This window comes from Pristis pectinata, chromosome 17 (assembly GCF_009764475.1).
Source record: "Pristis pectinata isolate sPriPec2 chromosome 17, sPriPec2.1.pri, whole genome shotgun sequence".
Classification (NCBI taxonomy): domain Eukaryota; kingdom Metazoa; phylum Chordata; class Chondrichthyes; order Rhinopristiformes; family Pristidae; genus Pristis; species Pristis pectinata.
Genome location: NC_067421.1, coordinates 42134776 through 42162596, shown reverse-complemented (window position 1 = coordinate 42162596; position 27821 = coordinate 42134776). Strand labels below are relative to the sequence as shown.

At 40.7% G+C, this 27821-nt stretch overlaps 1 protein-coding gene and 1 non-coding gene across 2 annotated transcripts in view; both read left to right on the top strand.

The window, feature by feature from the left end:
* Positions 1–27821, top strand: part of ep400 (E1A binding protein p400) — a 146007-nt gene that overhangs the window by 74260 nt on the left and 43926 nt on the right. The window contains 12 exon segments of the mRNA XM_052031815.1: positions 2121–2299; positions 5280–5543; positions 7575–7739; positions 10968–11138; positions 11225–11319; positions 11712–12034; positions 12722–12924; positions 13921–14090; positions 16159–16355; positions 16951–17062; positions 21123–21266; positions 24544–24705. Coding sequence (XP_051887775.1) covers positions 2121–2299; positions 5280–5543; positions 7575–7739; positions 10968–11138; positions 11225–11319; positions 11712–12034; positions 12722–12924; positions 13921–14090; positions 16159–16355; positions 16951–17062; positions 21123–21266; positions 24544–24705 — 2185 coding nt within the window.
* Positions 14238–14373, top strand: LOC127579665 (small nucleolar RNA SNORA49). Its single transcript, XR_007957717.1, has one exon. It is a non-coding gene; the product is annotated as a small nucleolar RNA SNORA49 (small nucleolar RNA).

Here is a 27821-nt window from a genome sequence, read left to right as displayed (position 1 = left end):
TTGAGGATTGATAAGCCACCTGCTCTCAGCAGAACCCCTGAACCCCCCTCAAACCTTTTGTAGGTATTTTTTTGATCCATAAAGTTGGCCTTGGTGAACTCCTTGGAGACATTAATAACACTGTAAACTTTTGACTTCTATTTTCAGGTAGCTTAACCTTGTTGTAATTTATACCAAACAAGTTATTTATACATTGTCAGCATTGACACTGATTCTAAAAATGCATAAGCTGAACATTAATTTTAATCCCAACTCCTTGCTGTCAGCCGTCAGTGTCATGTTTCTGTTATGCGTCGGTTTTTGAGCTGCAGCCAAATCCCTTTCTCTTGTCTTCTGTGGTATTGTCTAGTCAGACTGAGGTCAAAAGTACAGTCACACTGCTCTCAGGCATCAGCTAAGGAAAATTCAAGGACATGATTATGTAATGCCATCTTTCCTGTCTGTCCCAAAAAATGTCACAACCAATTAAGCACAGGTTGGAAGTGTAGTCACTTATAATAATGTAGGAAGTGCAGCTGAGCAGGCTGACACAACTATTAGAGTTTTATGATATTGTTCAATAAATAATGGCTCAGGAGAAGTTGCCTTGCTCTTTATCAAATAGTAACATGAGAGAGAACGTGAAAATGAAAAAATAAGAGCAGGAGTAGGTTATGTGGTCCTTCAAACTGCTCTGCCATTCACCAAGATCATGTCCAGTCTTCTACTTTGCCATTTTCCTGCACTGTCCCCACAAGCCTTGATTTCCTTGACATTTATGAATCTATCGATCTCTGTTTTGAAGAAAGTCAATGACTTAGCATCCACAGCCCTTCAGGATTTGCATTTTCACTGTGTGGTTTGATTTTATGTATAATTTATATTCTGTGTGTTATCTGTACCTATATGCCTGTGATGCTGCTGCAAGTTTTTTATTGTACTGTACCTCATTGTGTGTGCAGATGGCAATAAATACAACTTGAGGTAGAGAAATTCCAAGATTCATTGTCGTTTCCTCATCTCAGTCTTATATGGCCTAATCTTTATTCTGAGACTGAGGTCCCTGGTTTTAAACTCCTCAACCTGCATCCAGCTGGTTGAGCCCTGTAAGAACTTCGTAAGTTTCAATGAGATCTCATTTTTCCAAATGCTAAAGAATAGGGGCCCAGTCTACTCAATCTCTCCTCATAAGGCAGGCTAGCCGTCCCTACAGTCAGTCTCCTGAATCTTTGCTGCACTGCTTTTGTGGCAAACATATCCCTTTTATTTGGGTAAGGAGACCAAAACTGTACCGAGTACCATCTCACCAGGTTCTGGATAACTGTAGTAAGTTTATTCCCATTCTCAGATTCTGTCCTAATAAAGGCCAACATATCATTTGCTGCCTTTAGTTGCTTGCTATACATACGTGTTGGATTTCTGTGACTTGTGTACATCAACATTAGGTAATCACTCACTATTTTAAAAAAATACTTTTCTGTTTCATGCACCAAAGAGGATAATTCCCATTTTTCCACATTATATTTTATCTGCCTTGTTCTTGACCACTCACTCAGCTTGTCCATATCCACTGGAAGCCCCTTTGGATTCTTCTCCCAACTCACTCCAACCTAGGTTTTGTATCATCAACAAACTTAGAACAATGACATTTGGTCGCCTCCGCCAAACTATTGTTATGGAGCATAAGTAGCTGCTGCCCAAGAACTGATTCTTGCAATACGCCACTAGTCACAACCTGCCAGCTTAAGAAATAAAGAGCAGATTTGGTTTAGTGTCTCATCCTAATGACTACACCTCTCATAGAGTCACACACCTTATGGAAGCAGGCCATTCAACCCATCATGTCCACACCAACCCATCTGTTATTAATCCCATTTTCCAGCACTTGGCTCATAGCCTTTTATGCTTAGGCAATTCTTGTGCTTGTTTAGACACTTTTTAAAGCTGTCTGTGCTTGTCTGGGACCATCAGCTTAGATTGTGTATTGAAAGTCTGGAAGGAGGGCAGTCTCTATTGTTGCTGCTCCCAGATTCATATAAAGTGCTCTGCTGATTTGCTTTTATCAGAGCTGATGTACTTGCCTCCCAAAGTTGATTGTTCCTAAAGTTTATGATCTGTGTTCTCCAAAAAAAATTGTTAAGGTTGTTCCAGCCAGTGCAGTATGGACAAAAGCCAGATGACAGGACTGTTGTGGTCGTTGGTACACAGCCTCAGCGTACACCCAGTATGGCTTCAGCAGCTGCAGCCCATCAGGGACAAGTGCGTGGGAAATCTTCAGCTGTTGCTGTGCCTGCTTCTCAGGTTATGACTTCTGCCCAAGGTAAGAAACAAATTCATTTTGTGCAGAGTCATTCATGAATATTTATGACTGAGCTGTGAGCTTTCATGACTAGGTTTGTTCCACCGTTAGTACAGGAAATGAGTACTTTACTCTCTGTGATGCTTTAAAATTTGAGAGCAGCCAATCTTTGTCTGTAGTGTTGACAAAAGATGCAAGAATCCTCAGTTTTATCAGAACAAGGGGATGCATTAGTGTTAAATCACCAGATCAAATTAAATTCGATTATCAGTTTTTATTAAAGATATTGGCCAGGATATAGGGAAAATTCACCCTGCCCTTTTTGAATGTCAGACACTTCTCTCTCCGTGTAAGGGGCTGAATAAAATATGTGTATTTTAAAGGATGAGTTTTTAAAGCAGTTTTGTTCCCTGGTGAACGTAGAATTCTAGTGTAAGAAATCATTTGTATCCGCTTAAGGACAGTAAACTTACTTAGAACAGTCTGCTGTTTTAAGATGATTGTTGAGGTCTACCACAGTTCCAGTAAAACACATAGCATCTTTTGCTTTTTATAAAATCAAAAGCAGTCTATATTGGATAATTTGAATCTCTAGCTTTCTTGGGATATTATTTGTCCAGTCTTTCCTGCTCCCCATTTAATCTGACTTGTGCTAAGGAGAATTTTCACTGACTAAGTCACCTCCTTTAATTGGTCATTCTTCATGGGTGAGTCCAGACACAGTGGGAGGCTACTCAGTTGTATTCTTATTGGTGCTGCCCTAGTGTAACAGCAATATATATCTGTAGCATAGTAATTGCTCTGATCAAGAGCTGTCAGGAGTTGCTGTTTGTTGTTTCTCTGGAGCTTCTTTCAGTGTTATGGCAGGAGATCTTTATTATTATTCTTAGGTCATTGGTGTTAGTTAGCTATCCTTAATTGACCTCAAGAATGTGTGGATACAAGAGTTATTTGGGGTCAACCATGTGGGTGTGGGAATAAAGTCACTTATAGGTCCACACTGGTGAAAGGCTTCCTTTCTTAAAGGTCATTCATGAAGAAGTTTTAAGTTGTTGCAATGTAATGACTCCACGGACATACAGTCCGGTGAAATTCCCGAACTGCCACAATGTGGTTGGAACTTGCAATCTTGATATAATTACTCTACTCTCTGGGGAATCCCCCAACACCCCACCAAAATTCAAGGCTCGATTTCCGAAGGAAGTCAGAAACAAAAGTTGGGTGGATTGTTTTGTCTCTTCCCTCTACCAGCCTGGTGAAACTAAAGACCACCCCAGATAAGATCCAGTAAACCATCACGAACCAGAAGTTGGAATTGGGACTTTTTCCTAAAGCTTACTAGGGAACATCATGTCAAGTTGCAGAGATAGAGGCTACTCAGCCCAACTAGTAGTTAATGTGAGAATTTACCTTCCATTCAAGAGATATTATCCCACGTAACTGCCTAATTCCTTTGCTACCCTTCACAGTTTGATCCGTTAATCCACTGAGCTGTTGGGAAAACTGTCCTTGACCAGTGGATTATTTTAAAAGCAAAGGCGTCGTTTCACTGCCACCTTAATCCAATACAAATAATTACTTATAAAATGCAGGCTGCAGCATTTGTATTGGTGATAGTGATCAGGTTCAAGAAGTGGTTGATTAACATAAGTATCAATTTACTGAATATAGCAAGAAATCATTAAAATGTTTATAAAATGTGTACACTGCATAATGCTTCAAATTATTAACAGCATGGTTTTGGCTTAAGCAGAGCTTGGAAACTAATCTAGAAATCCTTGCGTAAATGTTTTTATTGCCTTTCCTCGGACATTGGTAACATCAGATTAATAGGACTTGTTCTTCGTGTAACTGAAACAGCTTTAAACTGCCAATGTTTACAATTTAGTAAGGGCACAGTAAACATGAGTGCTTTTGCAGGATTTTACTCTGGAGTCATGGAGGCCAGCCTGTTTGGTCAGAGGGGAGCTGGCACAGCAGGTTTTCAGAGTGGGGCTTGCTCAGCCCTCACTGATCCCAGTGGCTTTTGAATCTCACCAGGCCATGGTTTTGGCAGATCCATCAGGCTTCTTACAGCACTGTAAACTAAAACAAAGTTAAAATGATTTTTCTTATATTTTGAACATCTTTTACATTTTTTAAAAAAAGAAAGGTTGGAAGATGACCTTTTGACAGGGGAGTGGGAGGAGATGGTCCAGGGTTGTAGGTAGTAGATCGACCCTCGGTAAGTTTATATCACTGTTAAGGCATAGAATGAGTCGGTGCCATAGAGTCATGGAGTTAAACAGCACGGAAACAGGCCCTTCAGCCCAACGTCCCATTTGCCTGATTTGGCCCATATCCCTCTAAACCTTTCCAGTGCTCAGCTGTTCAGTTTGTATTTTCAATGTCAGGTGGTCACTGAGAGCCTTTTAGTCAAAAGCTCACAACCACCAGCCTCACCTCTACAATATGCTACAATCAATCTGGTGCTGTCTGCAATGCAGACTCTTCCAAGGTTTTCTTAAGCTGCTTGCTGCTTTTGCAGTGTATTAGAGAACTTGTAAGCTCTCCAGATGTTCAGATGCGCCAATGAAGTATTTGTTTCCACATTCACCTGAGAGGCCAGATGAATCTTTGACTTAACAACCCTTCAAAAGTTTCTACCTCCCAGTAGTGCAGTGGGATACCCTAAATGCTGCCCTGGGAGTGTTACCCTGGATTTGAGCCTACAGCCTCGTGACTCTAGCAAGAGCGGACCCAGCTGTGCTATAATGCACTATAACTTCACTTAAAATATATGGGAAGCAATGGACTTAAATATTGCCCACACTTGTTAGTTGCACCTGCTTGGAGCAAATAGTTAGTAATCTCCAATAACTAGGTGGGTATTTCATTTCTCAGTTTTCATCAAAGTTTTACTGGAGGCACGGTGAGTTTGCAAAGAATGAAATGTGAATGTGATTTTGATGCAAGTCTCTCGTATATTGGCCAGCACAAACCAACAACTTGTCGTTTGCAGCAGTGACTCCGTTACAGATGACTCAGACTTCTGCCAGTGCACCGGGACAGCAGCAGGCGGTCAACAGCACCATCACCTCTAGCACAGCCAGTCCAGCCCTGGTCAGCACAGCAGGCCTGGTCACCCAGCAGGGACAGGCTGCATCCCAGGCCTTGCACTCTGGCCAGGCCCAGCAACAGGCCACCTCCGTTCACACCGTCCCGACAACCAATGTGCTGCATCAGAGGCTGGTGCTGTCCTCTCAGGCCCAGGCACGGTTGCCTAGTAAGTGGCCTCACAAATATTGCCTAATTCTCCCACTTATTACTGTTGCATGACTCTCTCATTTCTTGCTGGTAGGGTCTGACCCTCACAAGCAGCCGATTGTACGACCTTTTTTTCAAACTCTCTCTCGCTGCCCTGTTTACACAAATCTATCTTGGGTAAAGGACTAATCCATCTGCTGAAATTTTCTTTAGACGAGCTCTGGCCATGGTTCATGGCCATCGAACAAAAAGCTGTCTTCTGCTTCACTTTTGTATGTACGTAGCCTTCTAGCATGTCTTTCTGATATTGAGCACAGACCTGGTAATAAATTTATCCTATGGATAATGCACTGCCTTTGCAAAAGATGCGAGAAATATTTCTTTTAAAAAAAAATCAATAGCTGCTCTTTCCTGATGAATTATATTTGGGGTTGGCAAAAGCTGCAGGGCTTTTATTGTTTACTAAATGTTGCCTATTATAATGAGTTTAGCACTTTCCACCAACCCTCTCTACTTTCCCCTCGGAGGAATAGATACTTCCTACTTTGCTACACAAATATATAGAAAATTAAAAATCCAAATAATTGACCATACATTCAGTATAATTACTATGCTTAAAATTTAGGAATTAGAATTAGTTGCCACATTCACCTTGTGTCAGTATCCACTGGGGTGACACAGTGGATATTGACATAAGCTAGTAGAGCTGTGCTGCCTACACAGTTGTAGCTACCCGGATTCGATCTGTTGCCATCTCTGGAGTTTGTACGTTCTCCCTGTGACCGCATAGGCTTCCCCAGGGTGCTCTGGTTTCCTCCTACATCCCAACGATGTGTGGCTTGGTAGTTTAATCGGCCACTATAAGTTGCCCTTGCTGTGTAGGTAAGTAGTAGAATCTGGGAGGAATTGATGAGAATGTGGTGAGAACAGGTTAGAGGGAAAATCAGTGGTGAATGGGATTGTTCATTCAGCCAATGTACACACAATGGGCTGAAGTGGCCTCCTATATCATGATGAAATATGATAATATCCATGGAAGTGTTGTTTTACTTACTCCCTGTCAAATATAGTTAATATTTAACAGAAAGATTCAAAAGATGTGAATCCTTACCTAGTTAACATTGTTTTGTAGGGCATGCCTGGGAGGTAGATTGACAGTTGCATGTCTTCAGAAGGCAGAAGCTCTGATAACATCTGGGAGGGGGTTTATTAAACTTATGCAATTTCTATTTGTGAGCTCTCTTGGAAAGGCAGTGGGAAAAAAATGCACCTCACTTTCATAGCACTGACAGAAACAGGGTGTCATTTAAGGTTTTACAGGCAGCTGATTATAACAGACTTGACATTACCCTTGAATAGCTTTCAACATGAGTAATTTTTGAAGGTTCTGTCATTTCCCTTCAACCTTGTTCACAGAAATCAATCAATTACCTCAGTATAAAGGACATCTGCAGCATCTGGCTAGATGTGGAGCCCCAGGCGATAATTCCCAAGTTAACTTTCATCATTTTAAGGTTTATTTCTAAAATGAAGAAAATAAAAACGCATCTGATAAAGATGTTTGGTGTCTGCCCAAAAGAGATCATGGGTTTGAGAGGAAAGAGGAGTAAAAAGAGATTTTATTAGTCCTTCGATTATCTATAGATGTAATTCTACCTCTGACGAAGCATAGTTCACATTGTTCTAAACAATGATGCATTTTTTTAAAATTTGCAATCATAATGGACAAGTAACTAGCAGGGGATGAACCAGTATTACTTTTTAATTTTGCCTTCTCTGATCATTGGCAGATAATTTCACTTAAAGATCAGGGTGACTGTATGTTAACTCCAGACGTTGGCTGTATAATCAATTGCCTGGCCCAATCTCCCAAAACGTTCTTTCAACTTGATTTTACTTTGCTTTTCCTGCATAAACTTCTTTGACACCTTGTTTGAGCACTGTAGATGACCTTGCATGAGTAGAGCTTGAGTGCAGATTTACTAATCACTGAACAAGAAAGAATTGATTCCACACTTAACATTGCATCTCATGCTGTCTTCCCTTGCAGGTGGAGAAGTTGTCAGCATTGCCCAGCTTGCCTCCATAGCTGGTGGGCAAGGACGAGGCACCCAGACAAGTCAGCCTGTGACACTGCACTTCCAAGGCAACAAGTTCACGTTGTCCAGCAGTCAATTGCGTCAGCTTACCGCAGGCCAACATCTTCAGTTACAAGGTACATCCAGTATCAAGCAACAACTTTATATGATCTTATACGACTTAAGATGTATAATTCTTGCATGTGTGTATATTTCTCATCCACAACAAGTTATCCCTTTTCTGCCCGGCTTTTAAGTGAGTATTTACATTAAGAAGATTTGCATTATGAGAATTCTCACTGGGTCATGTCCAGATGAGACTCTATTTGCAGACTGTGGTCAGTAAGTGGTGGCTTGATGCACTGAGAGACATGCCCTGGGTGGGCATCTAGTTAGCAGTATTGGCATGAAGTGAAGTCACCTGGCGGTGCAAGAGGCATTGGGTTGCATCCAGCTGCCAATACAGATACAAAGTCCATATTGGCTGCTGGACAGATGCAGTTGCATCAACTCAGTTCTTGCTCAGAAGCAGCAAGTCAGGACACCACAGTTTGGTGATATCTTCCACTCCACCATATCTGGTCTGAGATTTAGATAGTGAAGGCTGTAGTTGCTTGTTACTGCTGGGTTGTGCTGAGAGCGAAAATGATCAGGGACCCATTTCACATGGAAGGATCTTTACTTCCACTAATGCAGTCCAGAAAGAAGATGGCTCTGAGCAAAAGCTGAGCAAAAGCACACGGTGGACACTGAAACCGCTCCCCCCCCCAGTTTGTCAACCCACCAAGACCTTATATCTTTTCTTACTCACGTTTGCTTAACTTCCCAATTAATGCATCTGTTATTGGCTTCAGCTGCTCCCATGATGGCGAGTTCCACATTTCCATTACTTTCCAGATAAGGAAGTTTCTACTTAATTGCTAATTGGATTTATTTGTGATTAGGTTATATTGATAACATGTCTTGTTTAGGTGAAGTTTGTCTGTCCACCCAGTCAAACCCTTCCAGATTCTTCAACATGTGGAAGTTCACCCTTTTTATTAGAGGAAAAGATTACATGCCCTTCATTCTTTATTGGTTAATAGTTTATTAAATTATTATTAAATATATTATTATATTAAATATATTATAAAATATTATTAGAATGAGGTTGAATATAATCAACAATCTATCAAGAATCAAGGGATTCTGCAGAAGCTTGGGCAAATTACAGCAATGTAACAATTTAGAGACCAGTTTGCTGGGCAGATTAATGAACATTTGCCCAGATAAAAAAGATTAGTAACAACATGTCTGGAAGCGTAAAGGGATTGTGAACTCAAATAGAAGAATTATCAAAAGATTGGGAGCATAAGGAATCCCAAGTAAAGGTGATTTTTAGAAAAAAGATACGCAGAGTAACCATAAATATAATAGTTTGTGAAACGCGGGAGGACTGCTTTGGAGAGCCTGCCTAAGGACACAGCTGCCTATAGTGGCACACAAGGTTGGCCATTCAAATTGCATTTCCAGCTCTCAGTCCAAAGCCTTTCAGGTTATAGCCTTTAAAGAGATCATCCAAATACTACTTAAATATCATTTGATTTCTGCCTCCACTGCTCTTTCAGATAGTAAGTTCCATGTGACTATAATTCTTTTTTGGTTGTTGTGGATATAATGACAAAACAGCCTCTTTGTGCCTTTAAAATACTATGATTCTGAAAGTTTGATTTCAGCCATACACGCAGTTCTCTTTGGCAGTCTGTTTTGCTGTAGCTGTGTTCCCAGTGGAATGGGTTATGTGACTTTTTTTTATGTATAAATCTTTGCATTTGATTCTTTTTGTATCCTGTAATTCCCCCACTCATTTAATATTGACCTTTAAGTTATTTAGATACTGACCTGTGCCAAGAGAAATGGGGCTTTCCTATTCCCCTTGTTAATATTATACAACTTGTAACCTTATTGTACACTATTAAATCTTCCATCAGGAAAATCACTCTTTGTGAAAGGAGGGAGAGGGAAAATAGGGCACTCCAGACTAGTTAGTCTAACACTGATACCAGGGAAAAGGCTGGGATCTATTATTAAAGAAGTGGTAACAAGAGACTTAGAAAACAGTAATAGGATTGGGCAGGCCAGTAGCTTAACATCTGTCATTGGGAACATTTAGAAGCTATTGTTAAAGACATTATAGCAGGACAACTAGAAAAACCAAAGGTCATCATATCAAAATCCACATAGTTTTGTGAAAGAGAAATGGTGTTTGATTAGTTTATGGAAATCCTTTCAAAATGTAAAATGTGTCAAGGATAAGTAGGAATTCGAGGATGTACTATGGTTTCCAGAAGACAAGGTGCTGCTTCATTGGTTTATGCAGAAAATAAAACTTTTAGGAGGTAACTTATTGCCATGGATAGTAGACTGGCTGGCTAACAGGAAACAGTGTGGGTCTTGTTCTTTTTGGCGAGATGCATGATGATGTGTACCACAGCAATCAGTGCTGGAGCCTCCACTTCTTACAATTTGTATGAATGACTTTAACGAAGGTACTGAAATTTGATGATGATGCAAAGATAGAAAAGTAAGTTGTGAAGAGGCCATAAAGAGGCTACAAAGGGTATGTTTGGTACGTTAAGTGAGTGGGCAGATATCTGGTAAATGGTGTATATAAGTGGAAGAAATGTGAAATTATAAATGTTATCGGGGGAAAAAAATGGCAGTATGTAACCTACTTGTTGCAGAGCTCTGAGTGTGCAGAAAGTTGGGGAAGTTGACGGAAACTGTTGTTTATTGCTAGAGGAACTGAGTACAAAAGTAGCTTCAGTTTTTTAGGGGATTGGTGAGACCATATTTGGAGTACCAAGTTCAGCATTGTTTTCCTTACTTGAGGAAGGATGCTCAATAGCTGAGTATATTCAGATTTTGAAAGTTTAAAGCAAGCAAGGTAAATGGAGGTTAGTGTTGGGAAAGTGATGCAGAGGTAAAGGATCAGCCATGATCTTTATTGAAAGGCTGAGCAGGCACGAGGGATCAACAGGCTTCCTCCTTCTCCTAATGTTCCCATAGCCCTGTGTTTTTGCAATATTTTTCCTCAACTCCCCACATCCTTTTTAACCATGACTTTAAATTTGTGTTTCTTTGCTATTGAGCCCTGTTCCAAGAACAATTTGCCCTTCCTGCCTCCTTAATATTAAACACTTCATAATCTAATATTTTATACCTTGATTAAAATCTCCTTGGAAAATCAGGGGTTTCAAATATCTAGTTAAGAATAGAATGATTTAATTCTGTTTTTGGGAAAGAAGTACTAACTTGCAGGGAAATAATGACTCTAATAAATTTTGCATTAGATGAAAGAATCATTTAATTTCACTCAATTGCAGGTAATGTTCTCCAAATCGTGTCAGCACCTGGGCAACAGATTATGCGTCACCAAAATCAAGCTCTGATGCAAGCACCATCCCAGGGCAGCGCAGTCCATAATGCATCTGCTGCCTCGGGAAACCAGCAAGGAATAGCACCCGCTTCTGTTCCCACCCCTATTTCAACACAAGGTAAACAGCTGAGAGACTGTAATTTATATGCCCTGTTTATGCATTTTCACTTGCAATTGGTCTCAAACTTCTTATCTGTTTTTCAGCATCTTTTCTAACGACCAGAACAGTTGGTAGCTCAGCATCTGGTGAGCAAGGAGCAATCCTGAGACCAATATCCTCTCTAGGTTCTGCTGCACAGGTAAACAAGTTGCAATCGTCTTCTTCATTTTCAAGATCTGTGTTTCAACATCATTTTGAAAAAGTGTACACCAAGAGTTTGTGGGAGAAATGGTTTATTTCTCTCTTGGTATCCATAAGACCTTAAATTGATCGAAAATATGCACACATTAAATTCCAATGTTTGTAGAAACTGCCTTTGTAAAACATTTTTCATGTTGTAGTTACAGCCTACTGCCAATGGTAATATTGCTGCATCATTACTGGTAGAAGGATGTAACTTCAGTGTGAACTGTTCTTTTGCTGTTATTCTCGATCCCCAGGTTCCCAAAGGTGCCCATTGGCTCTTTAATTACACTCATACAACGTTTTTTATTTTCAGTCACAGTTAAGAACCTTGTTTTTTTTATATAGGATTCAATAGAAGAAAAGAAGAGGCTTACAAAGGAGCGTTTGGATAGAATATTTTTGATAAACGAGCGGCGTTGCTCTGTGGTACCAGTGTATGGTACAGAGTTGTTGGGAGTCTGTTTTTTGATTGGTGAATATAGACTAACCAAACCCAAATCAACGATGAATTCCTGGCTTTCCTCTGGTTATGTGAATTGCTGTAACTTTCAGCAGTCAATTAGTGACTCCCTTGGCACTGAGACATCTTGGAAATGGACAGACGCATTATCACAGGCAATCTTAACTACAGATCAGAGGCAAGATAGTATGCAGGACGTTATTAAAAGGTGAGCACTTCTATCACATCACTATCATTAGTTTTTATGGTAGAGTCTCTGCATCATAATGAGAAGTACTGGAGGAAATTCTCCAATATGCTAGACTGTTGGTATCTTGGATTTCAGACTGATGCAGACGCCTGAAGATTTTTTTTCTTTGTTCTCGGGCACCTCTCAAAACCTTTTATAAGTAAAATGCTTATGATCTAAAGCTAAATGGGCTCTGCACTTTTAATGAGGATGGGTGAGGTTGAATGTTTTGAATGCCTTTGGTCTTTCATTTCTACCTGAGAAGCAGACAGGGTCTTGTTTTAATGGCTCAAAGGAAGGAAAGCATGTCTAACAGTGCAGCATTCCCTCTGCACTGCTTGGAACTTCATTTAGCCACTAGTATAATATCTGCAGAATATTTGTTGTAAATCTAAACTTGAAAGTTGGAAAGTGGTAATCTAGAACAAGTAATTGCTAATTGCCCTTAAGGTGTAATTTTATTGCTGACCTCTGTACTATATTTGTGAATAAACATTACTTGTGCTCTAAAGATTAATTTCACTAGGCAAAATTTTCTGTCTGGACTATTACCATTTTATAAAGTTGCTAATTGATCCACATATCTTAGAGAATGGAGTAAAATTTACTTTGCAGTCCCATTTGCAGTCTCTGTACATTGGAACTTTTATTGTATCTTTGCTGTAGGGTTCATTGTGTTGTTCCAAATGTAGTGGCTCCTCCACCAACTCTTTACACGTTTAACCCTCCACCTCCATACGTACACCACATGCGGCTGTTTAAGTCTAATCTGAAGAAGGAGCTGGCTCCGTACTTCCCACAGCTACAGCGGATTACGTCTACAACAATGCTACAGTTAACCGACCCAAGGCTCATACAGTTTGACTCAGGTTAGTAAATGAGATGCATTTATTGGTTCTGAAACGCTTATTGCAGAGGCAGAGTTCTGTCTGCAGTGTGAAATATCCTTGCATACCATATATCATCAGAAGATTGATCACAGCATTAATTTTGTTAGAAGGAAAGTGTTCAGTGTGGTATGCTCTCGCCTCTGATAAAGTAGGTGAGGTGGGTATGTAGGAAGAAGAGCTTTCATCCAGTTTTGTTTCTGTTGTATCATAGGAAGGTTACAAAACTAAAGCATCTGCCCATTTTCTGGCTCCATGTATGAATATTCCAGTTTATTGTACTCCCCTGGCCTCTCCCCAAATCCTTTCAGTTACTTTCCTTTCAAGTGCTTATCCAGTCCCCTCTTGAATACCGGGATTGAATCGGCCTCCAGTACTCCCCCTGGTGGTGTGTTCCAGTTTCTAAAGAGGCGCTGCATTTTTTGAAATAAGGAATCAGAATCAGGTTTATTATCACTGATATATGTCATGAAATCTGTTGTTTTGTGGCAGCAGTACAGTGCAAGACATAAAAATTACTGAGTTACAAAAATAAATAAGTAGTGCAATAGAGGATTAATGAGGTAGTGTTTATGGACTGTTCAGAAATCTGATGGCGGAGGGGAAGAAACTGTTTCTGAATTGTTGAGTGTGGGTCTTCAGGTTTCTGTACCTCCTTCCCAATGGTGGTAATGAGAAGAGGGCATGTCCCGGATGGTGACAGTCTTTAGTGATGGATGCTGCCTTGAGGCACTGCCTCTTGAAGATGTCCTCGATGATGGGAAGGGTTGTGCCCATGATGGAGCATCATCTGTTCAGCAACAGAAGGCATGTGAGCAACTCTTCCATGACACTGTACCTTACCCCAGGCTTGGGTAGGGAGGGAGAGATGATTCTCCTGAACTTCCATTCCAGTTCCTCTGTTTAATTGGAAAAGTTTGATATTGGAATGATGACAGTTGCTAGTTTTAAATTTAATTCCACTTACTCTTTACCCAGGGAAGTTGGAGGCACTGGCTGTTCTGCTTCATAAATTAAAATCGGAAAGGCGGCGAGTACTGATATTCACACAGATGGTGCAAATGTTGGACATCCTGGAGAGTTTCCTAGACTACCACAATTTTGCTTTTGTGAGGGTTGATGGAAATGTTCACCTTACTCAACGACAGGTATGTCTCTCAAAAGAACAATTATTTTATCTTGCATTTTTTGTATAAAATATACAAAATAATTTTGCTTATTATAGTTTTCAATTAATGTAGTGTAACGCTATCATTTTGTAGGAGTTGGTTTCTATTTATGTAGTTGAAGCAATCTTTCCCCAGCCTTACTACAGGCACAGTAAAATATGTATTGTGCACTGTCACTTTCTGGGGGTAGATTAAAGAGTCTTTTTCCCTCCCCAGCAGGTTATTGTGATATTCTCTGGGGCCTATAGAATGGACTGACAGCAATAGGCCTCACTTACATATAACGTTTTGAAAAGCCAAGTGTCTGAATTATGTTTGCAAGTTGTATTGAATGGCAGAAAATCAGCAGTGGCTTATTAAAAGTCTAGTGGTTATACTGCAGGATGCCTCTTCAGGGGTTGCTTGTTAAAAGATATTGTGGCAACTTGTGATGCTGAGTTCAGTAAATGTGAAAATTTGAATGCTGCCCCAGATGACCATTGAAGTTGTTGGATTGTTGTACAAACTCATCTCGTTCACTGATGACTAGGGCTGGGATTTTCTCACTTTGGCCTAAGTCACAGTACTTTTGCTCAATATTACAAAAAAATTGAACATAAGAGAATAAAGCCATGAGAAGCGGCATTCATGCGGACAATTTCCGATTCAAGTTTCTCTTTTATTGGGACAATGTCCCATAAATGTTTATCACAGCTTGCTTTGTGTGTGCAGTCTTGTATGTAGAATTATTTTTGGAATATTGTATAGATTGTGTTTTTACACTGATATCAGCTACTTTGCTCATTTTGTCTGTGTCAGGGGTTGCAAAGTCTCATGCCAAGTAAGGCTTTGGGCTGGTTCACAGTAAGTAATTTATGAATTTAAAAAAGTCTTCATTTTTAAACAAAAGGCATGGGCAACAGCAAAAATCACAGATAATAGAAAATGTATGGTATTAGTGATTTCTGTGTCCAGCTTGACTGATGACCTTCAGGGAAGGGAGCCTACAACTTTTATATGCCTCCAATCCCACAATAGAGAACTGTAGGCACACAAAGAATACCCATTTAAAACTGCGATCAGGAAGAATTTCTTCTCAGAAGGGATTGTGAGTCTTTGGAATTTGTTGCCCCATAAAGCTGTGGATTTCAATCCTTGAATATATTTAAAACTGAGATCAATAGATTTTTAATCAGTAAAGAAATCAAGGGTTATGGGAGAGGGTGGGAAAGTGGGCTTGAGGGAATTTGGGTCAATCATGACATTGTTGAATGGTGGAAGGGGCTCAAGAGGCCAAGTAGGACCAGTCCGGATGAAGGTTCTCAACCCAAAACGTCGACTGTCCATTTCCCTCCATAGATGCTGCCTGACCTGCTGAGTTCCTCCAGCTCTGTGGTGTGTTGCTCCAGATTTCCGGCATCTGCAGTCTCTTGTGTCTCCAAGTAGCCTACTCCTGTTTTTATTTCTTATGATCTTATGATTTAACTGGGGCTTTTATGTATGAGACGATAACTGCCAGTCACCCAGATCCTGAGAACAAATTTTCTAGGAAAACAATGATTAAGAATTTACATTTATCTGCTTCATAAACTGCTTAAATCACAAAATACTTAAAAATACCTTAAATACTTTGAAGTATGATCAGTATTGTAATATTAAAAATACTGGTGATTTCTGCATAGCAAGCTCCTACAAGTAGCATTGTGATGATAACTGGGTCATCTGTTGTGGTGATGTTGATTACTGGAAATATATTGGCTAAGTCTTTAGGGAGAACAGCAACCATCTTGTACAGAGGGTCAACGAGGCCTCGGGTCTTATCTGAAAGATAGCACTTCTAGCAATGTAGCACCTTCTCAATACTGCCTGGAGTAATCAATGCTATGACTAGAAATCCCCATTTTGAAGGTAGGAAACAGCTCAAGAAATGTTGTTGCTCAAGCAGCTTGGATATTGTGGGCTGGGTACCTGAAAATCTACCTGGCATCACCAGAATATAGGATCGGCTCCCACTGTTGGTCGTGGTATGTTTGTGTGCGTGCAAACTTTGTTACATCTCTCTTCACAGGCACTGATGAAACTTTTCAATACCGATAAGCGGATCTTCTGTGCCATCCTTTCCACTCGCGGTGGTGCTGCGGGGGTTAATCTGATAGATGCTGATACTGTCATTGTGTATGACAGTGACTTGAATCCAACCCTGGATTCACAGGTCCAGGAATGGTGTGACAGAATAGGAAAGTGCAAAGATATCCATATATACAGGTACCATGTAAACTTGTTTGAATATTACCTTTTTCCACAAGTGTGTAATATACAGTGGATTCACTGCATTGGGCATATGTGGAGCTTGCATTGGATTGACAATTTGTGACATTAACCTTAAAATGTATCGGATTATTAGTTTTCAAATTACATCAGCAGATCTTAACAGTAAAAATTTGTATCTACGTAATACCAATGTATGAAGGCACATAGGGAGATATTAGAACAGATGATCAGAAACTTATCAAAAGGGGGTTTTGAAATGATCCATGGCATTATTGATGTACTGTACTTGTGGCACACACATCATTTTAATTGATGGCACAAGTCATGCTAATATTCAGTTATGTTCTTCAAAGACAAGCCTGCTGCCCATTCTGAGCTGTACAAAACTCCAAACCCATCCTATGTGGTTGATTCTCTGAACCACTTTGCTTAGAGAAATCCCATCCAGGTGATTGGGATGGGAGTAATGTATGGAACCTTGCCAGCAATACCCACATCTAGAGATTTAAATGTATCAAATTGATAAGAACTTTGTAGAATTTTCCTTTTGCAACCTCAAACCTTCCTCCTATTTATACTTCTGCTTTAGACTGGTTATCGGCAATTCCATTGAGGAGAAACTTCTCAAGAATGGTACGAAGAATTTAATTAAAGATGTGGCTTCACATGGGAGCCACTATTGCACAGCATACTTACAGCAGGTATTTGTCCTCAGCATGTCGAATCAGAGTCTGATCATTTTCGAGTGTTTTGAGAAAAGCACTGTTAAATGTGGTGGAGAAATTGAATCCAATTTGCGTTATTGGGTACTTTCTCTAAAGATATTACATAAACTTTGAAATATTTACAAAGGAATTGTTTTCGGTTCTGCACACTTTTCTGGAACTAGTTGAAGCTAAGCATTTGTGCATTCACTCTTCTGACTCTGCTTAATAGGTTGGTGATTGATGAGACTTCAAACCTCCTCGTATGGGAAACTGCTATTGTGACCATCTTATTTTGCCTCACCAGGAAATTGATGAGATTCCTCACATCTGAAAGAGGCAAAATTACAAGGGAGGCAATACAAGGACTGAAATCTATAACTTAATTTTCTGATGATTGTGAATCTGTGAATATCAGCTGAACAGATACACAAGAAAGGAAAACCCTTGCTTCTGTATCACCATTCAGTAAAGTCATAACTGATCTCCTACATCACTGCATTTTCCAGCACTATCCTCATATCAATTGATTCACTTATTATCTGTAAATAGATCAATCTCTGTCTTGAGTACACTCAGTCCACAACTCTTTGGGTGGAGGATTCCAGTGACTGAATCAATAAGTTCTTACCCTCTCACTCAGCTTGCCCACTTTGCACCCAACTCCATTCTCACAATCCTACCAAGTTTAGTAATATCAGCAAACTTGGAAATCTGGCAGTTGGTCACAAGAACATAAAGAACAAAAGAAAATAGGAACAAGAGCAGGCAACCTGGCCCCTTAAGGCCCAGCAGTCAATATAGTTAAGGCTGATCTGCCCCACCCCTCATCTCCTCATCTGTTACAGTTTCTCATAGCCCTCAATTCCCAAATTCAAAAATTTGTTTCTCTCTTCTTCAAATAGCTTCCACAATTCTTTTGGTTAGAGAATTCCACACATAGACCACACTCTGTGAGAAGAAATCCCTACACACCTCTGTTTAAACAACCGTCCATTTATCTTGTAACTATGTCCCCAGGTGTGAGATTCTCCCACTCGTGGAAACATCTTGACAACTACCTTGTCACGCCTCTTTTAGGATTTTGTATGTTTCAACGGGATCACTTCCTCATACTTCTAAACTCCAAAGAATACAGATCTAGCATTTTTAGCTATTCATGATAGGACAACCTTCTCATCCCAGGATTTAACCTGGTGAATCTCTTCTGGGCTGCCGTCTGTGCTAATATATCCTTCCTTAAATAAGGGAAGCAAAACTGTACACATTACTCCAGGTGAACCCTTACTAATGCCCTGTACAATTGTAACAATACTTTATTTATATGATGCGAAAGAATAGGGCCTATCAAGTGCAGCAGTGGGAAAGTGTGTATGGATCCGGAAGAAATGGCGGCGGTACATAATGAGTACTTTACGTCAGTATTCACTGCGGAAAAAGATCTGGGGGATTGTAGTGGGGACTTGCAGTGGGCTGAAAAGCTTGAGCATATAACTATTAGGAAAGAGGAGGTGCTGAAAATTTTGGAAAGCATCAAGTTGGATAAGTCACCGGGACCAGATGAGATGTACCCCAGGCTGCTGTGGGAGGTGAGGGAAGAGATTGCGGAGCCTCTGACGATGATCTTTTAATCGTCGATGGAGACAGGAGAGGTTCCTGAAGATTGGAGGGTTGTGGATGTTGTTCCCTTATTCAAGAAAGGGAGTAGGGGTAGCCCAGGGAATTATAGACCAGTGAGTCTCACCTCAGTGGTTGGTGAGCTAATGGAGAAGATCCTGAGAGGCAAGATTTATGAACATTTGGAGAGGTATAACATGATTAGGAATAGTCAGCATAGCTTTGTCAAGGGCAGGTCCTGCCTTACGAGCCTGATTGAATTTTTTGAGGATGTGACTAAACACATCGATGAAGGGAGAGCAGTAGGTGTAGTGTATATGGGATTTCAGCAAAGCATTTGATAAGGTACCCCATGTGAAGCTTATTGAGAAATTAAGGAGGCATGGGATCCAAGGGGACATTGCAGTGTGGATCCAGAACTGGCTGGCCCACAGAAGGCAAAGAGTGGTTGTTGAAAGGTCGTATTCTGCATGGAGGTCGGTCACCAGTGGTGTACCTCAGGGATCTGTCCTGGGACCCTTGCTCTTTGTGATTTTTATAAACGACCTGGGTGGGGAAGTGGAGGGGTGGGTTAGTAGGTTTGTAGATGACACGAAGGTTGGGGGTGTTGTGGATAGTTTGGAGGGCTGTCAGAGGGACATAGATAGGATGCAAAGTTGGGCTGAGAAGTGGCAGATGCAGTTCAACCCAGATAAGTGTGAAGTGGTTCATTTTGATAGGTCAAATATGATGGCAGAATATAGTCTTAATGGTAGGACTCTTGGCAGTGTGGAGGATCAGAGGGATCTTGGGGTCCGAGTCCATAGGATGCTCAAAGTGGCTGCGCAGGTTGACTCTGTGGTTAAGAAGGCATATGGTGTATTGTCCTTCATCCATTGGGGAATTGAATTTAGGAGCCGAGAGGTATTGTTGCAGCTATATAGGTCCCTGGTCAGACCCCACTTGGAGTACTGTGCTCAGTTCTGGTCACCTCACTACAGGAAAGATGTGGAAGCCATAGAAAGGGTGCAGAGGAGATTTACTAGGATGCTGCCTGGAATGCGGAGCATGCCTTATGAAAGCAGTCTGAGGGAACTCGGCCTTTTCTCCTTGGAGTGACGGAAGATAGGGGGGACCTGATAGAGGTATATAAGATGATGAGAGGTATTGATCGGATAGATAGTCAGAGGCTTTTCCCCAGGGCTGAAATGTTGGCCACAAGAGGACATAGGTTTAAGGTGCTGGGGAGTAGATATAGAGGAGATGTCAGGGGTAAGTTTTTTTACTCAGAGTGGTGAGTGCGTGGAATGGGCTGCCAGTAACTGTGGTGGAGGCGGATATGGTAGGGTCTTTTAAGAGACTGTTAGATAGGTACATGGAGCTGAGTAAAATAGAGGGCTGTGGGTAAGCCTAGTAATTTCTAGGGTAGGGACATGTTCGGCACAGCTTTGTGGGCCGAAGGGCCTGAATTGTGCTGTAGTTTTTCTATGTTTCTGTGTTTCAACCCCGTATCGATAAAAGGCCAAGGTGCCATTAGACTTCTTAATTACCTGCTGGACCTGCCTGCTAACTTTTTGTGTTTCATGCACATGAACACATTGATCCATGTGTACTCATTTGCCGTCTCCTTTTTGATTTCTGCCTACCAAAATGCATAACCTCACACTTGCCTACGTTAAACTCCATTTGCCAAACTCCATTTGATAATTCTCATTATCAAAAATACAAACGCACCATTTTCACTGGTTCTCCCTTATCTATCTTACTAGTCGCAGTAGTCTTTCAAGTACCATTGATTTATGGTGCTCTCTCATCTCACCTGTATTAAAATTGTATAGAAGAAAGATTTATATGACCTCGTCCATGGGACTTCCCATGTGCATTACAACCAGCAACATATTTTTAAAAAGTCACTATTGCATTGTTCACGGTGCCAATTTTGCACAGCAGCTTTCACAAATAGCAATGATGTAAGTGACTAGTTTTATTTTAATAATTAAGGGATGAATATAAGCCAGGACACTGGGAGAGGAACTTTGCTCACCTGAAAGAGCAGTGTCAACCTAGATTGTAGTGTGAGAATCATCCAGGACTTCAACTTGCATGCTTCTGATTCAGCACAAGGATGATACTGCTTTCAGTCTGACAGATGATCTTATTGATTTTTGTTCAATGCTACAGTGATTGTCCCTCACTGTCATTAATCCTCCACTGTGTACATCACAGTGTAAACCTAATACCAATTGGCTAATACTTAACCAAAAGTTAATTTGTTTGTGCAAGGTTCTCAAGATTTATTGTACCCTCAGAAGTTTAGGTGATTGTTCTAAACTGCTCATGCTTGTTGTCTTCATTGTTATCATGAAGATTAGTGCTTTCTAGTCTCTGTTACTCGCCATCTAACATGTTCAGATGCAACAAAACACTCAGTGGTTAACACCAACTATTTGATATTTTGCAGCAAACGGTCCGAGACCTATTTGAAATCCCTGCATTTTTGGGGGAGTCTGCCTTGAAGGTGAAGACAGAGGAGTTTGTCGTGCTCTCCCAGGTGCCGTCCTTGGCAAACCAGATCTCGCTGAAGGAGACTAAACCTTTCTTGGAGGTACTCAAAACCCATTTCACTAGTGGTGATTTATTCCTGCCTTGACTAATGGTGCTTTATTCCGTGTATCATTCAGTTCCACAGAGCTTGCCAGAAAAGCTGATAGAAAAGGCTTTAAATATCTTGAGGGGCGAGTAGGGTGAATGCAGTCTTTTTCCTAGGGTTGGGGAATCTGTATGGCATATATTTAAGGGGAGAGATTTAATAGGGACCCGAGGGGCAACTTTTTCACCTAGAGGATTGTCCGTATATGGAATGAGCTGCAAGAGGAAGTGGTTGAGGCAGGTCCATTAACAACATCTGAAAGACACTTGAACAGGTACATGGATTGGAAGAGTTTAGAAGGATGTGGGCGAGTGGCAGTAGCACAGATGGCTATCTTGGTCGACGTGGACCGGTTGGACCAAAGGGCCTGTTTCCAAGCTGTATGGCTCTAAGCTTCTCGGGCTATCTTGAGAGAAAAGGCAGGTTAACATTTTGCCACCTCTCCTGGCAGTGGGTAATGAGACCAAGGTGTGACAATACCATTCAGGTCTATATTTAAGGTCATACATTCTGTCCTTGTGCATCGCTATTATAAACTTCTTTGTTCCTCATTTATTATGGAAGCTTCCTGTGTGAATGTATTGTGGTGCATTTGCACTTCCCTGCCAATAACATGGAGCTGTAAGTAGAGCATTTTGGGTATACACAGTTTCCATCGTTGACTCCAGATGGGCTGAATGGCTCCCTCTGTGCTGTACTGTACTCATTCTATTCCACAATCTTGTGACAGAGCATAGATTTATTGAGGAGCGACAAGTAACGAAAAATGCAAGTAGACACTACTTCGATGGATTTACAGTAAGGTAGTTTATCGTATACAGTTGATATTTGGAAGGTTTTTTTCTTTTACCAACAACAGATTTGTGAATCATCTTGAAATCACATGGATTTTAATAAATTCGGTGGAAGTTTTGATTTGTTTGTTTCCTAAACGCAAAGTTCCCCACCTGCACCACACCACTTTTTGGGAAATCAGCTCCCAGACTGCTCCCTGCTTGCTTCATATTAAGTGGAAATTCATCCTGGTTGGATAAGCAAACCTGACACTTGCTGGGCATCTGTGACAAAGAAAGTTGAGCACAGGCTCAGTGGAGAATAGGAAGTGTCAATGTAATCAGAATTGTCTTTATATAGCTTATAGCTTCTGAACTGTTACCATTTAGAGCACGTTTGGTGTGGGAGCGATTTCCACATTCAGAAATGGATTGCAAAACCGTCTGATTGTAAATCTATTTTATTGCTATACTGAATATTTGAAATGCCTCCAAGTTTTACGATGTAACAGTGCTCTTTAATCAAGCTTCCCCCTGCTTGCCCTAGCAGTTTGAGCACCCAGCTCAGCGTTGAATAGTGTTTGACAGAGTTCATCTGAAGCACCTTGCAGCATTTTACCGCATGATGACACTGGGGTAATGCAAATTATTACAGTGGATTATCCAGCAAGGAGCATTTTCCTTCGCTGAAACTTAGGCACAGTATGACCACAAGGTGATGCTGTTGCTCCATGATCAAAATAAAATAAAAATTAAAATAATTTACCACACCAGAAGTTTGTTAGAACGAGACGATTCATCCCCTTGAGTCCATTTGCCATAAAGATCATGGCTGATCTGTTACTAAACTATATACAAATCAGAGATGTATACATTAACCAGTGGACCAGCACTGGTTGAGGAAGAGTTCAAATTTCTCTTGGCTTCTGCATAATGGGCATCGAGCAATACAGCATGGAAGCAGGCCCTTCAGGCCAACTTGTACAAGATGCCCATCTAAGCCTTCTTAAATCTTTCCCCTCTCACCTTAAAGCTATGCCCTCTAGTTTTTGGTTTCCTTTCCCTGCGAAAAAGACTGTGTGTGTTCACCTTATCTATGCCCCTCATGATTTTATACAGCTCTATAAGATCACCCCTCATTCTCCTATGCTCCAAGGAATAAAGTCATAGTCTACCCAAGCTCTCCCTGTAACTGAGGCCGTCGAGTCCCGGCAACATCCTTGTAAGTGGTGTTTCCTACCTTCACCCTGAAAGGCCTGGCTCTAACTTTTGGACTCTGCTCCCTAGTTCTTCATTCTCTGACCAATGGGAATCACTTCTCTCTCCCTATCCTGTCAGTCTCCCCTTTAGTACCTGAATGCTGCCCAGTTTTAATTTACTTATTCAAAAAAATCAATTGCAATAAAACTCAATGCTTTGTACAAAGATATCATGAACAAATTTTAATTGGATTGGCATAAATACCTGAACATTCTAAGTTCCAGAGAACATAACCTTGATTTGTGCAATCTTATTTAGAGCAGAAGTTCAGGTTTTTTTTCTTCTCTATATTTCAAGAAGCAAAACCTTGAATGAAAAACTCAGGAAGTGGAGAATTGGTAAACTAATTAACGCATTATACATAAAAGAACCATAGAAAACTACAGCACAGAAAACAGGCCATTCGGCCTTTCTAGTCTGTGCCGAAATATTATTCTGCTAGTCCCATCTACCTGCCCCCAGCCCATACCCCTGCAGACCTCTCTCGTCCATGTATCTATCAAGAAATGGGATATAAATGCTTGAAAGCCTTTAAGGTTCATAGATAAATGTTAAAATGAGTCAGATGAGTACGAGCAAGAAGGAATACAGGCGACTCGCACATTACAGTAGTTCGGGTAATTCACTCTTACGGAATTCTCAAATCATAGGGAATAAAAATTTACTCTCACAGAATTTATCGATTTTGTTTTAAGCGCATGTCTTGATGTGTGCACAGAAGATGTAGCTTTTCAGGGGTTATTTGTATAAGAATATAAAGCAGGTCAAGGCTTGTCTGGAACATAAATAGCATTTTTAAAAAAAAAAGCATGTGGGCCAAATGGTTTGTTGCTGTGCTGTAAGTACAATGAGTTCCTCTGAAGGAGAAGCTGAAGTTCGGATAGACATCCTCGTCGGCATGGACAGTTGGGTCGAAGGGGCTGTTTCCGTGCTGTATGACTCTGAGAAAAGTGACACCCTGGTTTCCACACTGATGAACTATAGATTGTATACTTGGTACTTACAGCAGGCATAATTGGCCTGTGGCATTAAACAGTCTTTGAGTCCTGGGCAACCATGAAGAGAGTGTAGTAGCTGGGCAAGCGACACTCAGCACATCCCACTCACTCCAGTTGCCTGTTGTGCCAGAAAAATTAGATGGGGAATGGTGTCAATATAAATAAGCCTTTTAATAATATCCTTTTTACTGTTCTGCACAGGCACTAAATAGCATTGAACAGGAAAGTGGTGATCTCAGTAAATCAGAGTTGACAGCAAGGGCAGAACACAGGGATGGCGTTGAAAAAGTCACGGAGAAGCGTAGGTGTGCGAGCTATGAAGAGCCTGCCTACCTGGACGGACTGGCAGCACTTGTTGAGCAGGTGATTATTTTGCTTCTTTTTAAAAATCTTCTTGTAATCTTTGTTCATTGAGCCATACAGATGATGCAGCTTGACCCTTAATATCTGTGCCAAGTCATTGTAAGAACTGGATGCGCTCCTCCCTGTCCCTTCTCCAGAGTCCTGCAAATTTTCCATTTGTTATACATTGGTATTGGGATGAGCAACACACACAAAATGCCAGGGGAACTCAGCAAGTCAGGCAGCATCTATGGAGAAAAGTAAACAGTCGACCCTTCGTCAGGACTCTGGAAGGTATTGGAAGGATTTGGCTTCACTGATAAAGTTGGAGGATTTGGTCCTTATGGACCATTTTGGGGCTTCAGATCCACGTAAAACCATATTGCTATTGACAGGTAAACTTCAATGCTTTCAAAACCCCACTGCTAGTCTTCTAATTGCAGCAGGACCCATTCGCCCATCTGCACTGTGCTAACTGACCAACGTTCAGTGGTTCAGCAACAATTCAGTTTGTTTGTTCAAATTTCTTAACCTTGCTTTCAAATACAACCAGCCTCCCCTCCATGAACTCTTGTCTGCACTTCTTGCTGCCTTGGTAAAGCAGCCAGCATAGTCAAAGACCCCACCCACCCCAGACATTCTCTCTTCTCCCCTCTCCCATTGGGCAGAAGATATAAAAGCCTGAAACCATGTACCACCAGGCTCAAGGACAGCTTCTATCCCGCTGTTATAAGACTATTGCACGGTTCCCTAGTTCGAAAAAATGGACTCTTGACCTCACAATCTCTGTAACTGCACTTTCTCTGTGACTGTAACACTTGATTCTGCATTCTGTTATTGTTTTCCCTTGTACTACCTCAATGCACTGTGTAATGAATTGATCTATATGAACAGTATGCAAGACAAGTTTTTCACTGTACCTCGGTACATTTTACAATAATAAACCCAATTCCAGTTCCAACACCTGTGTGGCCTTGCCTTTTTCCATCTCTGTATATTTTCATAGAAAATTATGGCACGAAAGGAAGCCATTTGACATTTCGGCTGATTTCTGTGCTTTTTCAGTTCTGGCTTCTTGTACGTTCCTGATACTCATTGTTGGCCGTGCCTTTAGCTGCCCAGGCACGATCTGGAACTTCTTAACTCCTCTGATCCGCTTCCCCCTCCTTTCTGTATATATATCTCCATCTTTTTCCACCTTTTTCACTATATATCTCTATGTTACTCTCTACCTCATGACATGTTAAGTAGCTACTTAACACCAAACTGTTGTGATGTCACATTGTGTTGAGACATCTTGGGTGGGGTTTGCCACATTAAAGGTGCTATATAAATAGTGTCTTCAGATGTGGGAGTTACTCAAGTATGATTAACTAGGTTGAACTTCAATGACTGAACTGATAGGTGGATACTTCAGCCTTGAGGGGGTTAGATTGAGTTGTGTTGGCAGTTTCCTTTGACATTCTCATCGCAGGTTGCACATCCTTTCAATAGCACTGATTGGATTGTTATAAATATTTCTTGTACACGATGTAACTTTGTTAATGTTACTGCATTGCTGATGTATATATTGAAGTCTAGAGGATGATTTATACCAACAATTTCCCTGCAAATTTATTGCATTAAATATCCCTGGAACCTTTAAAATTCATTGCTAATTTTAATATATAATATAACATTCTTCTCAGAATTGTTTGAAAATTTCTTTAGCCTACAGGCACAATTGGTTCTGCATGGTTGTGTTAACTGCAATAAATTATTCCTAATTTGTATCTTCAGGGAAAGTTTAATAAGTGAGTGGCTGACAGCAGAGTCCAGTACCTTAGGCTAAGTGTGTACCAATTCACTATGTACATTGGCAGTCTGAGTGACACATCTAGTTTTGCTGTACTTTGGATTGATGTAAGAAAGATTATGTGACTACAAGGGGGAGAAGAGCAGTTTCCTGTGCTTTCCTCATATAGAGTGTACACCTTCTTAAGTGCTTTTGGGGATGTCAATAATTGCTTGCTTTGTCAGCAGTGCCCAAATTCAAGTACTTGTCTCCTATTGGCTAATTCTGGCAAGGTGTTGCTGTTGATTCATGGGGTGTCTGATCTTTTAAATAAACTGAGTAATGCCAATGGTGCAACCTTTAACGTTTATAAATCTGGACTGTTTCCCCTTCTCAACAAAGCTGTGATATACTTGGGTAGCTGTAATCTGAGTTTTGTCAAGAACATGCTCCCATGTGTTATACTGCTGCTGCAGCCAGCTACTGAAGCACTTTGAATAAATCCACATGCCAAAGTTTAGGTTTAACGGCACTTGTAATCCTTGTAAGCCTGCCAGTGCTAGAAAAATTACAAACAAGTGAGTCGTTCTTTGGATTTGAAGACTTATTGAGGAAGGTTGTTTGTTTTAAAAAAAAGTCTCTGGAAACGAATGCTGAATTCTTGGCAAGTTTTATGTTCCTCTTTACTTATAGTTTCTAACTCTTCGTCAGTGATTTATACCAATCCAAATAGAATTTGTTCAAGGTATCTTTTATGCAAAGCATTTTTGAGTTTTATTGCAATTGATGGTCCAGATTTTTTGAATAAGTAAATTCAAACTGGTCTGCATTTTGTTCTATTGCCATCCACGTGGGCTTTCCTGACAAGCCAGTTATTCATTGCCTGTCCTTAATGCACTTGAAGTTAGTGGCACTGCTGTCCTGTACAGCTGCAGTGTGGAAGAGTCACTCCCTTAATGCTGTTGAGCAGGGGATTCCAGGTTTAAACTTAGTGAGTGAAGGAACACTGATATATTTCCAACTCGTAGTCATGTGTGACTTGGGAAGAACTTGAAGTGTTTCCATTTCATTCTGCCCTTGTGCTTTTAGACAGCAGGGATTGAACTTTTTGGAGGTGTTGTTGAAGAATGACTCTGTCTTTCTGAGTTGCTGCAGTGCATTTTGTGGCAGTTGTGCTCGTTCAGGCAAGTGGCAAATAGTCATTCTACACGTTGGAATAGTGGTGGAGTAGTGGTCAAGTTGCTGGAGCAGTAACCTGAGTTTTGGATCGTTGATCCAGGGTTATGACTTTGAGTTCCCACTGCCACTAAAATTCAAGTATTTAAATAAATGTGGAATTAAAAAGCCCGTTTCAGTTAAGGTA